This window comes from Delphinapterus leucas, chromosome 5 (genome assembly GCF_059928025.1).
Source record: "Delphinapterus leucas isolate spDelLeu-1000000601 "Yukka" chromosome 5, BTC_Dleu_Yukka2, whole genome shotgun sequence".
NCBI classification, from domain to species: Eukaryota; Metazoa; Chordata; class Mammalia; order Artiodactyla; family Monodontidae; genus Delphinapterus; species Delphinapterus leucas.
In genome coordinates this window covers 71796115-71811312 of record NC_143133.1, presented here as the reverse complement: position 1 = coordinate 71811312, position 15198 = coordinate 71796115, and the positions used below count along the sequence as shown (strand labels likewise).

At 42.1% G+C, this 15198-nt stretch overlaps 1 protein-coding gene across 1 annotated transcript in view; it reads right to left on the bottom strand.

Moving 5' to 3' along the window:
• The window catches only part of CWH43 (cell wall biogenesis 43 C-terminal homolog), a 29614-nt gene extending 14646 nt beyond the window's left edge, over positions 1-14968 (bottom strand). Inside the window, 7 exon segments of the mRNA XM_089911253.1 lie at positions 2-87; positions 2397-2532; positions 3592-3697; positions 5498-5577; positions 6222-6231; positions 7382-7530; positions 12906-14968. Coding sequence (XP_089767379.1) covers positions 2-87; positions 2397-2532; positions 3592-3697; positions 5498-5577; positions 6222-6231; positions 7382-7530; positions 12906-13059 — 721 coding nt within the window. The 5' untranslated portion in view covers positions 13060-14968.
• Positions 14969-15198: the final 230 nt, after the last annotated feature.

The following is a 15198-nucleotide window of genomic DNA, read 5'->3' as shown; positions in this document are numbered from 1 at the left end:
GTGATGGCTGGTGCAATCTCGCCCTCTGGTGACGGAAGAAGGTGATGCTCTGATTTCACAATGCGGTATCTTGACAAAACCATAATCCTGTATTCCAATGGAAAGAAACACGTGCGTCACTATTGGTCCCACCGTATCATGCAAACGGGACTAAGAATATGTGTTCAAGAGGGATGTGCACACTTCAAGCATCCCACTGAGGGGCACTGAGAGCAATAATGTGGCGGAGAGGTATGGGGCAGTCTGCCGGACTGTTCATTGCATCTGGGCTATTCAGCACGTCTCACTGTGTCACCAAGAACAACACTATCAACTCTGTTTAATAAGTGCTATGGAGGGCTTCCCTGGTGGCGCAGTGGTTGAGGGTCTGCCTGCCAATGCAGGGGACATGGGTTCGAGCCCTGGTCTGGGAGGATCCCACATGCCACGGAGCAACTGGGCCCGTGAGCCACAATTACTGAGCCTACACGTCTGGAGCCTGTGCTCCGCAACAAGAGAGGCCGTGATAGTGAAAGGATCACGCACCGCGATGAAGAGTGGCCCCCGCTTGCCACAACTAGAGAAAGCCCTCGCACAGAAACGAAGACCCAGCACAGCAAAAATAAATTAATTAATTAATAAAAAAATAATAAGTGCTATGGAAACACGAAAAGGGCAGAATTAGGATACACAAACTCCATTTTACTAGCACTGTTACTCTGGCAACTTATCTGCATAAACAATTCTAATATTAATCAACGCATTTGAGAATGTATGACCTTGCCAGCCAGGACACAGTGCAACAATTTACAAAATTAGAAATTACAAATGGTCCGATAAAGACAGGAAAACCCGTTCCGCCTCACTCTAAGTCAAAGAACTACATATGGAAAGGATGATCAGAGCTCAGACCTCAGGCTGGGCGCACTGTCTGGCCTCCCCCTGAAGTCCTTCTGACAGAACCATACCTACAGTGATGATCCCTGAATGCACAGGCCCAGCCTGTGCTGTCCCACTCGGCCCTCCAGGCTGCACACAAGCACCTATGGACGTCACTTGACCGTCCAGGGGCATCTTCAGTTTAGCACAATCCTGATGCTCACCTGGTCATTCCTGTCCCATTAAAGGGCATCATCTCCTATCAGGGACTCAGGTAAGACACCCTGGTGCTATCCTTGTCACTTCCAGCCCCGATATCTAAACCATCAGGAAGTCCTGTCAGCCCTGCTCCAAGACAGCTCCTGAGTTTGACCCCTTCTCTCCATCTCCACGCCTCCCACTGTCATTTCTCACCTGTGCTAATGCCTCTACCTCATCACCTGTCTCCCTGCTCCCACTCCTGCCCCCGACAATCTGTTTTTCTAGGAACAGCCGGAATGATCTTTCAAAAATGTAAATCAGATCAGATTGCTCCCGTGTTTACAATCCTCCAGTGGTTTCCTATCAAAACTGAATTAAAGGGCTTCCGTGGTGGCACAGTGGTTAAGAATCCGCCTGCCAATGCAGGGGACATGGGTTCGAGCCCTGGTCCGGGAAGATCCCATGTGCCACGGAGCAACTAAGCCCGTGCGCCACAACTACTGAGCCTGCGCTCTAGAGCCCGTGAGCCACAACTACTAAAGCCCACGTGCCTAGAGCCTGTGCTCCATAGCAAGAGAAGCCACTGCAATGAGAAGCCCACGCACCACAACGAAGAGTAGCCCCAGCTCGCCGCAACTAGAGAAAAGCCCGCGTGCAGCAACAAGGACCCGACACAGCCAAAAATAAATAAAATTAAATAAATAAATTTATTTAAAAAAAAACTGAATTAAATCAGTGCTAAGCATGGGACCCTGTAAGATCAGGGGCCCACCTTTGACCTCCTTTCTTACTAGTTCCCCCTCAAACCCTGTGCTCCGGCACACCAAGACTGACCTGGCCTCAAGTCTTTACACTGGCTCCTCGCACAGTGGGTCCTGGGTCCTCCCCATCATGAGGTCGGCAGAGAGACCTTCCTGACCACGCTACCTACAGCAGCGTCCCCTGCTGCCCTGCCCACCCAGCCGCTCTCCTTTTCTACACAGCACTTACCATTGTCTCAAATTATTTATTTCTGTGTGTCCATGATTATTTTCCGTCTCTTCACACTATAATGTAACTCCATGAGGACAGCGTCCAGGACAGACACATTTAGTGCTGTAACCTCAGCTCCTACACTAAATGGTTTATAAGAGTGAAGAACGGAAAGTATCCAGCAAAAGGGAAGCCATTAAAACAGGATGGAAGATGCATATCTTCAGCACCTCCTCATCCTCCAAGAAGCATCACTGGGACATATTCATAGGACTAAGGTATAACAATATCAACTTTCCACTCCAAGCCCATGCTGCCTAGTCTTTCAGGGATATGTTTGGGATTAATTCCGAAGGGACACTCACCCGCAAGTGTGACCCCTTGCGCTTGGACCAAAGTCGGTATAGAAACCCAGCTTCTCCCTTAACCACATGGTCAGGTCATTGTTCCCAATATAGGGCTTAGAAGCATCGCTCTCCAAAATTGTTATGAAATCTGCACCTGTTCAGAAAAAAAAAAGCACATGGTGATTAACCATAGCAATGTGAAAACAATTAGCAAAATTTGATTCTTTAATCCCCTGCCTTTACTCGTAAATCAAAAACCAAAGTAATTCCTAATGAGTTACTAAAGTGAACTGGTTCAAATCTGAGCTGTAAAATTTTTTTTACCATATTTTGAATGTAATTAAAACATGGGACACCTTGAAGAAATGTAGGAAAGGATAAAAACATAACTTGTAAATTTTCAAATATTAACATCATTCCCCAAATTTCAAATAAGCTTAATACCTTTCTCAAATATCCAATTTATGTTCAGAAACAACAGAGTATACAGTAGTGTTTTATTCCTGGGCAAACATCTCCATTGTACTGACACAGAAGTAAGTTTATTCAGATACCCTGGTCAGATGTGCCCCAGAGGCCTGTAATCAGGACTAAAGGACTAAGGGCCAGAGAAATTTCTTAATGGCATTAGAATCATACAGACCCTCAGCTATTTCTCAGGAGACATGCTTATCATTAGGAATAACTAGAACAGTTTAGCCCTTTAAATCCCTTGCTCCATTCTCCATGTAGTTGATCTAAGAACAAAACACCCACATATTTTAAAGGATGCTTCATCCAAAGATGAGTACCCCAGGGCACAGAAACAAATAAAATTGGCCCTCAGGCTCTAGAAAGCAATTTGCTTTGCAAATGAGTATCACTCCAACCCATTCTGCCTTTTCATCTGACAATTTTCTGGTCCCCAACAGTGGGTTCCCAAGTGACAGGAGTCACTAGCAGGGGCATTTCCAAGAGCAAAGGCATGACAAGATTCTCCTGCAGATACCCAGTAGGAGACTTTGTTCAGAATCAACTGAATTAATTGCTCTCAAGCAAACACAGATGTGGTTACAGAAGCTTAATCCTCCTGAGCCGCCCACCAAAGTAAAGCCCTTTTAAGAGATTAGTTTGTGACCCAGCAAACCCTCCTCCTATTACTTATGATCTTGCTCAAAATAAACATAACAGTAGGAGTTTCTCAAAAACTGGAAATAATTTCAGTAAGACTTACCTGTTTGACTGAGCAGTTGAGCTGATCTTTCTAAATTAGACCATCCTTCACTGTCAAAGCCAAACCTGAAAGGCCAGATGGCGGCAGAGACCTCTGTGGCTAGTGCCTGAGGAATTGTTTTAATGATAATTTAGGATGAATGAACAATGGCAGTTTCAGTGATCCACTCTTCTCCACCTCTCTCCACCAAAATTCATATTTCAGCAAAGGATATTTTTTAGGCATCTGCCCACAGCTAATGCATAATAATAAGGAGATATTTACTAGTAGGTATTTTATAATCTGTGAATTTCTAGCTTAGGCTTGGAAGTTAGGAAGAATGTTTAGAAAGTGATATTTCTGATAAGCACTGTTTATAAAAGCAAAAAATTAGAAACAACCTGGCTGTTGTTTCAATAGGAAAAATAGGAAAATGAATAAAAAAATGATCATACATAAAATGGAATACTACACAGCCCTAATAAATGAATTAGGGCTACATATTTCCATATGGATGAATCTCACCAGGATTACTTTAAATAAAAAATTAAGTTGCAGGGCTTCCCTGGTGGCGCAAGTGGTTGAGAGTCCGCCTGCCGATGCAGGGGACGCGGGTTCGTGCCCCGGTCCGGGAAGATCCCACATGCCGCAGAGCGGCTGGGCCCGTGAGCCATGGCCGCTGAGCCTGCGCATCCGGAGCCTGTGCTCCGCAGCGGGAGAGGCCACAGCAGTGAGAGGCCCGTGTACCGCATAAAAAAAAAAAAAAAAAAATTAAGTTGCAAAATATATATGTCAGATGTTATTTAGATAAAGTTAAAAACATGGAAAAATACAATATTGTATAGAGGTGTGTCATGTGTAATAACAATATAAAGAAATGCATGAATATGATAACAAGCATAAGCAGGAAGGGGTTACCCTGATATCAGAGAATGAGGCCACAGAGGGGTGCACAGAGTCCCTTACCATATTTACAGAGTGGTCTGCCAACTCTGCGTTATACGTGGTGTTGCTCCCCACTGCGCTGGCAAGGCCCAGGTTCAGGAGCACAGCACCCTCTGAAGAGTCCTCTTTTGAGCCCGTGGGTCCAGTCAGAGATTGCAGTGCCCAACACTAACCATCTATTTCAAATTAATACCAGCGGATCAACAACAGGGATCCTGTGAAAGAGTATGGCCAGATTAGACCAACTCTATCACCACAACTGAAAAAAACAACTCCAAGTGGAACATACAAGTTCAAGCTGAGAGAAGGGTAAGCACCACCTCTTTGCATAGGAGGGCCACCACTTAACCTAAACAGCTCATTGTGCTACAGCAGTGAGGTGTGAATCGCATCTCTATGCAAGAAATATTACTCAGTTTACTGAATGTCCTATAAAGAGAACAGAACCATCAAGAGAGACATTGAGAGGCATGATTATATTCATCAAGTTATAGCTTTTCACATAACTACATACCTATGATTAACTCTGGCTCTCATCACTCCAAAACCTGTTATTCCCACGTCAGTAAATGCCACCACCCTCCATCCAGTTGCTCAAGCCAAAACACAGAAGTCGTCCTTGATTCTTTCTGTCTTCTCATTCAGTGTCATCTAATCCATCAGCAACTCCTATCAGCTTTACTTTCAAAATATATTCTAAGTCCATCCACTCCTCTCCAACTCCAGGGCCACGGCTCCCATCCAAACTTCCAGGGTCCCTCTCCTGGGCAACTGAAAAAGCCTCATAACTTATCTCCCTGCTTCTACTCTACAATCCATTCTTCACAGGGCAGCCAAGTTAATATATATCATATTTCTTCCTCCTCCTGCTTGAAATATTCTGGTGGCTTCCACTGCAAGAAAAATAAAGTCAGAACTCCTTTCTGTGCTCTGTAGGCCATATATCATATAAAATTCTATATCAAAACTTTTAATGACTTACCCCTCTTCCCAATTTCTTCTCATAGGTTTTATGCCGTAGTCCTAATCCCAACAACTCCACACTGATAAGCAGCCACAAAACTAAACAGAAACTAGAAATAATTGTTTAGAAGAAACTAAGTTTCTTTTTTAAAAAAATAACTTTATGAAAATATTGAATTTATTGGCCGAGATTGTATGTAAAGGGGCAATGTCTAGTTCCTGGGTTAATTTTCATGTGTGACATGCATATATAACCCATACTTTAAACTCAGGTTTCAAAGAAACTTCCCTAAAAATGTTCCAAGAACCATGAACTAAAATAAAAATAAATCACAAATATATACAGGAAATAATATACAAGAAAGCAAGTCTCCATGAGCAGGAACCACAGCAAAAACACCCTGCTGAATCAAACCCAAAATACTTCAGATATTAAAAATTTTAGAATCGAATATAAAATAAGCATGCTTAACATGTTTAGAAAAATAAAAGAGGATATTCAATGGGATAACTAAGAAATATGAGATTAAATTAATGGGCAAGAAAATTTGTAAAGGAATTAGACTTCTAGAAATAAAATTATATGATAATTATAACAATTAAAATTAGAAACTCAATGGACAAGATAAAAAGCAGATTAGACAAAACTTAATGGAGAATTAGTACAAGGGGCAGCTTAAAAACAAAGGTAGAGAATATGAAAGAGGTTAAGGGACATGAAGAAGAGAATAAGAAGATCCAACACATATCTAACTGGAGTCAAAAAAGGAGAGAAGGGAAAGAGGTAATATTTGCAGAAATAATGCTGAGAATTTTCCAGAATTGATTAAAAAAAAAGACTCTTCAGATTCAAAAAGCCCAAACACTCGCAAGTAAGGGAGGGGCTGGATCCACATCCAGATGTATTACAGTGAAACTCAGAACACCAAAACAAAGAAAAATCTTAAATGCTGCCAGAGAGAAAAGCCACTGTATCTTCAAAAGAGCAAAGATTACACTGATGGCTGACTTCTCAAAAGCAAAAAATGGAAGTCAGACGATAGGGGAATACTATCTTTAATGTTCTGAGAAAAAAATAACCAACTACTGAAAAAAAGAAATTGAAGGTATAATTTCCAACCTAGAAACAGGAGTGGAGAGGAGAAGGATAAGAAAAAAGGAAAAAGAAAACCCAGTCAATGCAAAAGCAAGAAGAAAAAAGAGGAAAAATACACCTAGAGAAAGTAGAAAAAACAAAAGCAAAGTAAGAGTATGGAAATAAACCATAACACAAGGGAAATCACGACAAAAATAAATTACATTTCAAGTTAAAAGATGAAGATTGACATTCTAGTAAAACAAACAATGGAGACACTAAGGAGGTCAGTGGTTGCCAGGGTCTGGAGGAAGGAGGGAAGGATGAATTGGTTGAGCACGTTACCATGTTTACGACAGTGAAACTATTCTGTATGATACTGTATAGTGGATAAATGTCATTATACATTTGTCAAAACCCACAGAACACATAAAAAAAAAAGAGTGAACTCTAATTAAACTGTGGACTTTAGTGAATAATAATGTATCAATATTGGCTCATCAATTGTAACAAATGCACCACAATAATGCAAGATGTTAATAATGGTGGAAACTGAGGAGGTGGGAGTGTGAGCCGATATATGGGAACGCCACACTTTCTGCTCAATTTGTCTGTAAACCTAAAACTGCTCTGAAAAATAAAATCTATTAATTTTTTTTAAAAAAGCAGACAGTCATTGCCATTGGCAGGGGGAGGGAGGGATGAACAGGCAGAGCACAGAGGATTTTTAAGGCAGTGACACTATGCCATATGATATTACAATGGTGGATACATATCATTATACATTCATCAAAAACTACAGAATGTACAACATCAAGAATGAGTCCTGGGCTTCCCTGGTGGGGCAGTGGTTGGGAGTCCGCTTGCCGATGCAGGGGACGCGGGGTTCGTGCCCGGTCCGGGAAGGTCCCACATGCCGCGGAGCAGCTGGGCCCGTGAGCCATGGCCGCTCAGCCTGCGCGTTCGGAGCCTGTGTTCTGCAACGGGAGAGGCCACAACAGTGAGAGGCCCGCGTACCGCAAAAAAAAAAAAAAAAAGAATGAGTCCTAATGTAAACAAAGGGCTTTGGGTGATAGTCCTGTTTCGTTGTAGGTTCATCAGTTGTGGTAGGGCATGTCACTAGCAGGGAAGGCTGTGTATAAGTGGGCTCAGAGGGTCCTATGGGAAATCTGTGTACTTTCTGCTCAATTCTGCTGTGAACCAAAAATGGGCCCCAAAAAACAAAGCTTGTTTTGGAAAATCATACAAAGCTATCTAAACAACTTTGTGAATAAGTTGTTTCAAGTGCCTCAATTTGATGAATGAATTAAATAATTTAATAATAATGGTAAGAATAAAGACAAAGATTATCAGGACTAAAAACAAACAAAAGCCGCCAGATCCTGATTTCAAGGGACAAACCTAAAGTATAAGAATACATACAAAAAAACCCCAAAAAACACCTAAATTTAAATTTTTCCCCTAAATTTTAATATAACTTTTTCAAATTAGGATGGAACATATATGAAAGTGTTTATATAATGATCTTACTGCTTCCTGACATTTCCTTTAGAAATATATTAAAATTTTATTTAGCTTCTCAATTGTTTTTTAGCTCTTTACACCATAAGATTCTGTCTTCTCCAGTAAAGCATCAAGTCATTGACAGTAGAGACCAGACTTTATATATCTTTGTATTCTATATACTGCTATGGAGTTGTGCAGTATATGTTGTATCCTAATACACTATCTGCAAATGTTACACATTCAATAAACATTTTTATTTAAAATCTAGTATATTTTGAGATGAGCCAGACTGAATAGCAAACTAATTTCATGCCTGAGTTTCCAGCTCATCAATATTCCAAACATTAACATATTAAATCTTCCAAAAAAAGAACAAGAAATGAAATAAATGGCCTCAACTATTACAACAAAATATTTTGGAAATCCTACCTGTTAAATCTACATTAGAAGTGAAACAAAACGAATACAGAGTATTTATGGTTGAAAAAACACAACATCAGAGATTTGCTTTAAAGTATTTTACCATAAGATGTAAGATAGGTATTAACAACATCAGCAAATGTTAATAATTGTTGGAACTGGTTTAAGGGTACATGAGAGTTCATCATACTCTTTAATCTCATGTGTCTGAAAATTTATGTTTCATAATAAAGTGCTTTTTTTTAACATCTTTATTGGAGTATAATTGCTTTACAGTGTTGTATTAGTTTCTGCTGAATAACAAAGTGAATCAGCTATCTGCATATGTATATCCCCATATCCCCTCCCTCTTGCATCTCCCTCCCACCCTCCCTACCCCACCCCTCTAGGTGGTCACAAAGCATCAAGCTGATCTCCCTGTGCTATGCAGCTGCTTCCCACTAGCTATCTATTTTACATTTGGTAGTGTATATATGTCAATACCACTCTCTCTTCGTCCCAGCTTACACTTCCCCCCTCCACGTCCTCAAGTCCATTCTCTACATCTGTGTCTTTATTCCTGTCCTGCCCTTAGGTTCATCATAACCTTTTTTTTCTTTTTTTTTTAGATTCCATATATATGTGTTAGCATACGGTATTTGTTTTTCTCTTTCTCACTTACTTCACTCTTTATGACAGACTCTAGGTCCATCCACCTCACTACAAATAACTCAATTTCACTTCTTTTACTTACATTCCCACCAAGAGTGCAAGAGGGTTCACTTTTCTCCACACCCTCTCCAGCATTTATTGTCTGTAGATTTTTTGATGATGGCCATTCTGACTGGTGTGAGGTGATACCTCATTGTAGTTTTGCTTTGCTTTTCTCTAATGATTTGTGATGTTGAGCATCTTTTCATGTGTTTGTTGGAGAAATGTATATTTAGGTCTTCTGCCCATTTTTGGATTGGGTTGTTTGGTTTTTTGATATTGAGCTGCTTGTAAATTTTGGAGATTAATCCTTTGCCAGTTGCTTCATTTGCAAATATTTTCTCCCATTCTGAGGGTTGTCTTTTGGTCTTGTTTATGGTTTCCTTTGCTGTGCAAAAGCTTTGAAGTTTCATTAGGTCCCATTTGTTTATTTTTGTTTTTATTTCCATTTCTCTAGGAGGTGGGTCAAAAAGGATCTTGCTGCGATTTATGTCATAAGAGTGTTCTGCCTATGTTTTCCTCTAAGAGTTTTACAGTGTCTGGCCTTACATTTAGGTCTTTAATCCATTTTGAGCTTATTAGGGAAATGCAAATCAAAACTACAATGAGATATCATCTCACACCAGTCAGAATGGCCATCATCAAAAAATCTAGAAACAATAAATAAATGCTGGAGAGGGTGTGGAGAAAAGGGAACACTCCTGCACTGCTGGTGGGAATGTGAATTGGTACAGCCACTATGGAGAGAACAGTATGGAGGTTCCTTAAAAAACTACAAATAGAACTACCATATGACCCAGCAATCCCACTATTGGGCATATACCCTGAGAAAACCATAATTCAAAAAGAGTCATGTACCAAAATGTTCATTGCAGCTCTATTTACAATAGCCCGGAGATGGAAGCAACCTAAGTGTCCATCATCAGATGAACGGATAAAGAAGATGTGGCACATATATACAATGGAATATTAGCCATAAAAAGAAACGAAATTGAGCTATTTGTAATGAGGTGGATAGACCTAGAGTCTGTCATACAGAGTGAAGTAAGTCAGAAAGAGAAAGACAAATACCGTATGCTAACACATATATATGGAATTTAAGAAAAAAAAAATGTCATGAAGAACCTGGGGTAAGACAGGAATAAAGACACAGACCTACTGGAGAATGGACTTGAGGATACGGGGAGGGGGAAGGGTGAGCTGTGACAAAGTGAGAGAGTGGCATGGACATATATACACTACCAAACATAAGGTAGATAGCTAGTGGGAAGCAGCCGCATAGCACAGGGAGATCAGCTCGGTGCTTTGTGACCGCCTGGAGGGGTGGGATAGGGAGGGTGGGAGGGAGGGAGACGCAAGAGGGAAGAGATATGGGAACATATGTATATGTATAACTGATTCACTTTGTTATAAAGCAGAAACTAACACACCATTGTAAAGCAATTATACCCCAATAAAGGTGTTAAAAAAAAAAAACTGGTTTCTTCATCCTCAACTCTGAGTCACTTTCCTACCCACTCTCCTTTCTCAAATACAATTCTACCTCTACTCAAGGTGATGGGTTTTCAGGGAAGAAGCAGATGAAAGGGGAGCAACAAGAAGCATCTCAAATCCCATACCCCCCGTCGAAGTTATTTCCTATTACATTATAGCCTCCAGAAGTTCCTGGGCCAGAACTGGACTCAAAAATACAAAACTGTCCCAGTAACTGTTCGGTGGGTGGCTTTGTAGGTAAAGCTGCCACAGGTAGCATTGAGCAAAGGCAGCGAAAAAGGGCCACTGAGGAGATCCCTCTCATAAAGCCAACCAAGGAGTGTGATGAGGCCATCGTCATTCATAGAAGGATTCTGTAAGCCAAGGCCAGCTTAACTCAGTTACTATATATACTCAAAAAGAAGAAAGTTTCATTTCTATTATTTCTAGAGCTGAAAATTTCATGGTTATTTCATTCCTATAGACATCATCTTTTAAAAGGATGCATTTTCCAGTGGTCTTGACCACTGCTATTTCTGAGCTCTAGACCTTTGTGGGTAACCACATAACTCACTACACTCACTGACCACGTTCTGCCTTCTTCAGGGACTTATGCACAGAAAAATAGAAGGCAATTCCCTAGTGATTCCTGTCACTATTTCTGAAAAAAGTCAAGTGACTGTTCCTAGACAGAAGATATACACAGCGTGGCTCAAGAACAAATGCCACTTGGAAAACTCAGAGAAACCAACTGTGTTATAGCAGAAGGGCAAGACAGGCAGACTTTTCAGCTACAGATTCCACCAGACTGGAGTCTGGTGTTTTTGTTTTTTAAAACCTTTTCTCCATGACTACACCTTACTTTTTTTTACTACCAGTACTTCTCCAAGGTCTCTCAATATTTATTAATGTTAATAACCTCAAATGTCTGTGATAGTAAGTGTACCTTTTCTAATTGCTGGGTTTTGGCAATGTGACGTACTGAAATTCAGAATTCAAAAGCTACAAAAGGTATACAGTGCCAAGTTTCCCTTTCATACCTGTGTCTAGGTACCAAATTTTTCACCTTGGAAGCAACTAAACTGGTATCAGGTTTTTAAAAAATACTTCTAGACCTACTTAATGCATGTCCAATTAATTATTAAATATATTTTCATCTAACCTATTTTACACAAATGCTAGTATTCTGCACATACTGTTTAGCGCTTCTTTTTTCCCACTTAACAACATATTTTGAAGAACATTCCATTTCCTTACAGAAATGTTCTCATTCTCTAATACAGCTGCATAGTATTCTATAGTACTCCAAGTTCTATAACCATAACTTATTTAACCTAACCTATCCCATATAGATGACATATAGGTTGTTTCTAACATTATTATTATAAACATTGCTGCAATGATTAAAGAATCTTTTATTTTTATCATTTTACGCATATGTGAGTTTATCTATAGGATATACTCCCAGAAGTGGGATTGCTGAGTGAAAGATACATATTTGTCCTTTTGATAAACAATGCTAACTGATCCTTTGCAGAAGTTGTGACACTTTACAGCTCTGCCAGCAATGCGTAAGTGCCTGCTTTCCCACGCTTACAACAGTGCTGTCAGAGTTTGTTCTTTGCCAACCTGATATGTGAGACTGTCTATGCATATATGTGTGTGTGTATGATTTGTATTCTATACATTTTAGTATCTTTTTAAGAACCAGTTATATTTCCTTTCCAGTAAACTGATCATATCCTTTGCTTTCTCTTCTATTGAACTATTGGTCCTTTTTATTACTGATTTGTAAGAACTCCATATATTAATGAAATTAGCCCTCTGACTGGAAGAGCTGCAATAGCTGTCCTAATCTGTTGATTGCCTTTGCTTAACACGGTGCTCATCATGCATAATTTTCATATTTTTAGGCAGTATCATTTAACAACTTTTTAATGGCTTCGGAGTTTCGTGTCATAGTTGGAAAAAAGAACAAAAATATGTTCAAGAGTTAAGCTGTTCTCCAAGGTATCTTTCCCCTCTTCATCTCAGTGATCCTTAAGTTCTTCCAAACTGATGGAAAAGTTAAACATGTAAATATGCTGACTCTTGGTCTAGACTTCCAATTCTACTAAAACTCTTCAGGGTAGTAGTAAGAGACAGAGAAATCTTTGATTTTTTATTTAATCATTTAGCACTGAAAGAACAGTCTACATATTTTCACTTGATTTTTAACTAAAAAAAACCAAAAAAAGCTTAAGGAATCACTTTTAAATCTTACCAACGGTAATTATCCGCAGCAGGGCTACCATCCACTTCTTGTTAACCAATTGCCAGACAGGAGTAATTGTGAGGAATAATGGAGAAAGAAATGCTATGGCAAAAGCTTCAAGCCCAGTGAGTTCTAGTGTTTGCAGGGGAAAGTAATAGATCATCGGTCCCAGGCCATCACAGAGAGACCAAGAAACATATCCTAGGGAAAACAAAAGTTTTTAAGAGAGAGAGAAAGTATAACTTTCTCATTGTTTCAAACAGTAGCCTTTCCCTCCACTAAAACTCCTCCGGCCGGCGGCCCTCCTTCATGACCCTGGCCTTAACTGGGTTCCAGTAACAGAATTCCTCCCCTTTCCTGTCAGGAATGAGAGCCAGAATGAGAATGGCTCAGCATCCCTTGCTTGTCCCTTTAACCTCGTTCATACCTCCCGTAGGTAGGTAGTCCCTTTATTAAAGGCTTTTCATTTGGACCATCTAGGTTAAATCTGGTTTCCTGTCAGGACCTGATTGGTAAAATTTCCTTAACTAAATCGACCCTTTGAAAATCAAAAAGAGTAACGAACGAACGGCAGAACTCCTTCCTCCCACTCCAGACTACAGTCAAAGGCACGTTAGTTAGGAAATAACCATTTTCTTGTGAGCAAACTATTTTCAACCTAACCCTTAGGAGACAGTGTAGAGTAGTGGAAAACCCAGATTTGACATTACTTTCACAGCTGCCATCTACTGACTGTGCAATCTTCTACAATGATGATAATTAACCAATGGGCAGTTACCATGCGCTAGGCTCTGTGCTAAGTATTCACCCTCATCTTCTCTCTTCCTCTGCATCCTATGAAATTGACACTATTTCTACTCCCCTCTTACAAATGCAAAATCAAACAACAAAAACTCCTTAGACTCAGAAAGTTAAGTAATTGCCTAAGGTCACAAAAGTGGCAAATGGCAGAGTGAACTTAAAACCGAGCGGTCTGGTTCCAAACCATCCTTAACCACCGAAAGCAGTACTTTTAACCACCTCGCAGTTATTAAGATTAAAAAAGATTAAGTACACACAGTACCTAGCACCCTAGGTACTCACTGAATGTAATTCGCTTTACGTCGCGTACTTATGAGATACAGACTGGGCCAAAAAATGAGCCCCGCCCCCCAGCTCAAGCATTACCAGCTCCCAGAAAATCAAGTTCTTAGGAAGGCACCCCTCCCCTTCATCGTGAACAGCGAGATGCTAGCAATCTCCTGAACGTTTGTCTGGGAATTCTGATTTCAACCATACAACTCCGACAATATTACAACAATAATTGTTCTTGGGACTTTTTGCAAAGCTGCTAAGTGAGCACATGGGACTCCAGTTCGACGTTTTCCGCCAAATACTCAAATGTGCAGCCACTACCCAAGGCCACTTGTGAGGGGTCAACCCAGGCGGTAGCCACCGCGCTGAGTGCTCACCTACAGCTACCGGGGGAAACGGGTGCCCCTTTCCTTCTGAAAGGTAAAGTTCGGTGCTGAAATTTATTCAGTTAAACTTAAAGATCACGGGTGAGGGGACTCGGGGTTGGTACCAGCTTCGCGGTTCAAGGCCGACAGGTGAAGAAGTCGGGCCCCTTGGGCGCAACACCAGGGTGGCGTGGGAGCTCTCTCTCTCTCTCAATTCCTCCAGCAGCAGAAGTTGCCAGGGGACGATAAGCATCTCTATTCCGGGCACCAAGCGCGCGTTCCTCCCTCCGGGAGCTCAGCCAACCCGACCGAGCACCGCGGCTCCGGGCAGGGCCGGGGGAGCGGACCGGCGAATGCGCGGTGGGCGGCCTCGGCTTACCCAGGAGGCTCTCCAGGAGCACTTCTCTCCACAGCGAGGGCATGGCCGAGGCCCGGAGCGGCGCCGCCGAGGGAAGCCGCGCGGCCCGCACACCCGCCGCCCTGCGCCGGCCGCCGAGTTCTCCGGGGTCGGCGTCCATGCCTCAGGCTCCGGTCAAGTCTGCCGCCGGCCGCCCGGCCGCCCGCCGACCCGCAAGCCGCGCCCAGGCGAGGGTGGGGCCCGCTGCCCCCTGCCCCCTGCCCCCTGCCCCCGCCCCGTCCCATCCAGCGCCGCCTTCCCGGCCTCACCGCCTCTGCGCGGCCCGCGGTCCCGCGCCACCGCCTCCGCCGACGCCACCGCGCAGCGAGCTGGACCCGGGGGCCTCCGACCTGCCGCCCAGAAGAAACCAGGTGGCCGGGCTCGCCGGCAGAGCGGCCCCGGGGATGGCGCGCTGCGAGCGCCCAAGAGGACTGCATCATTGCAACTCTGCACCCGCGGTGCCCTT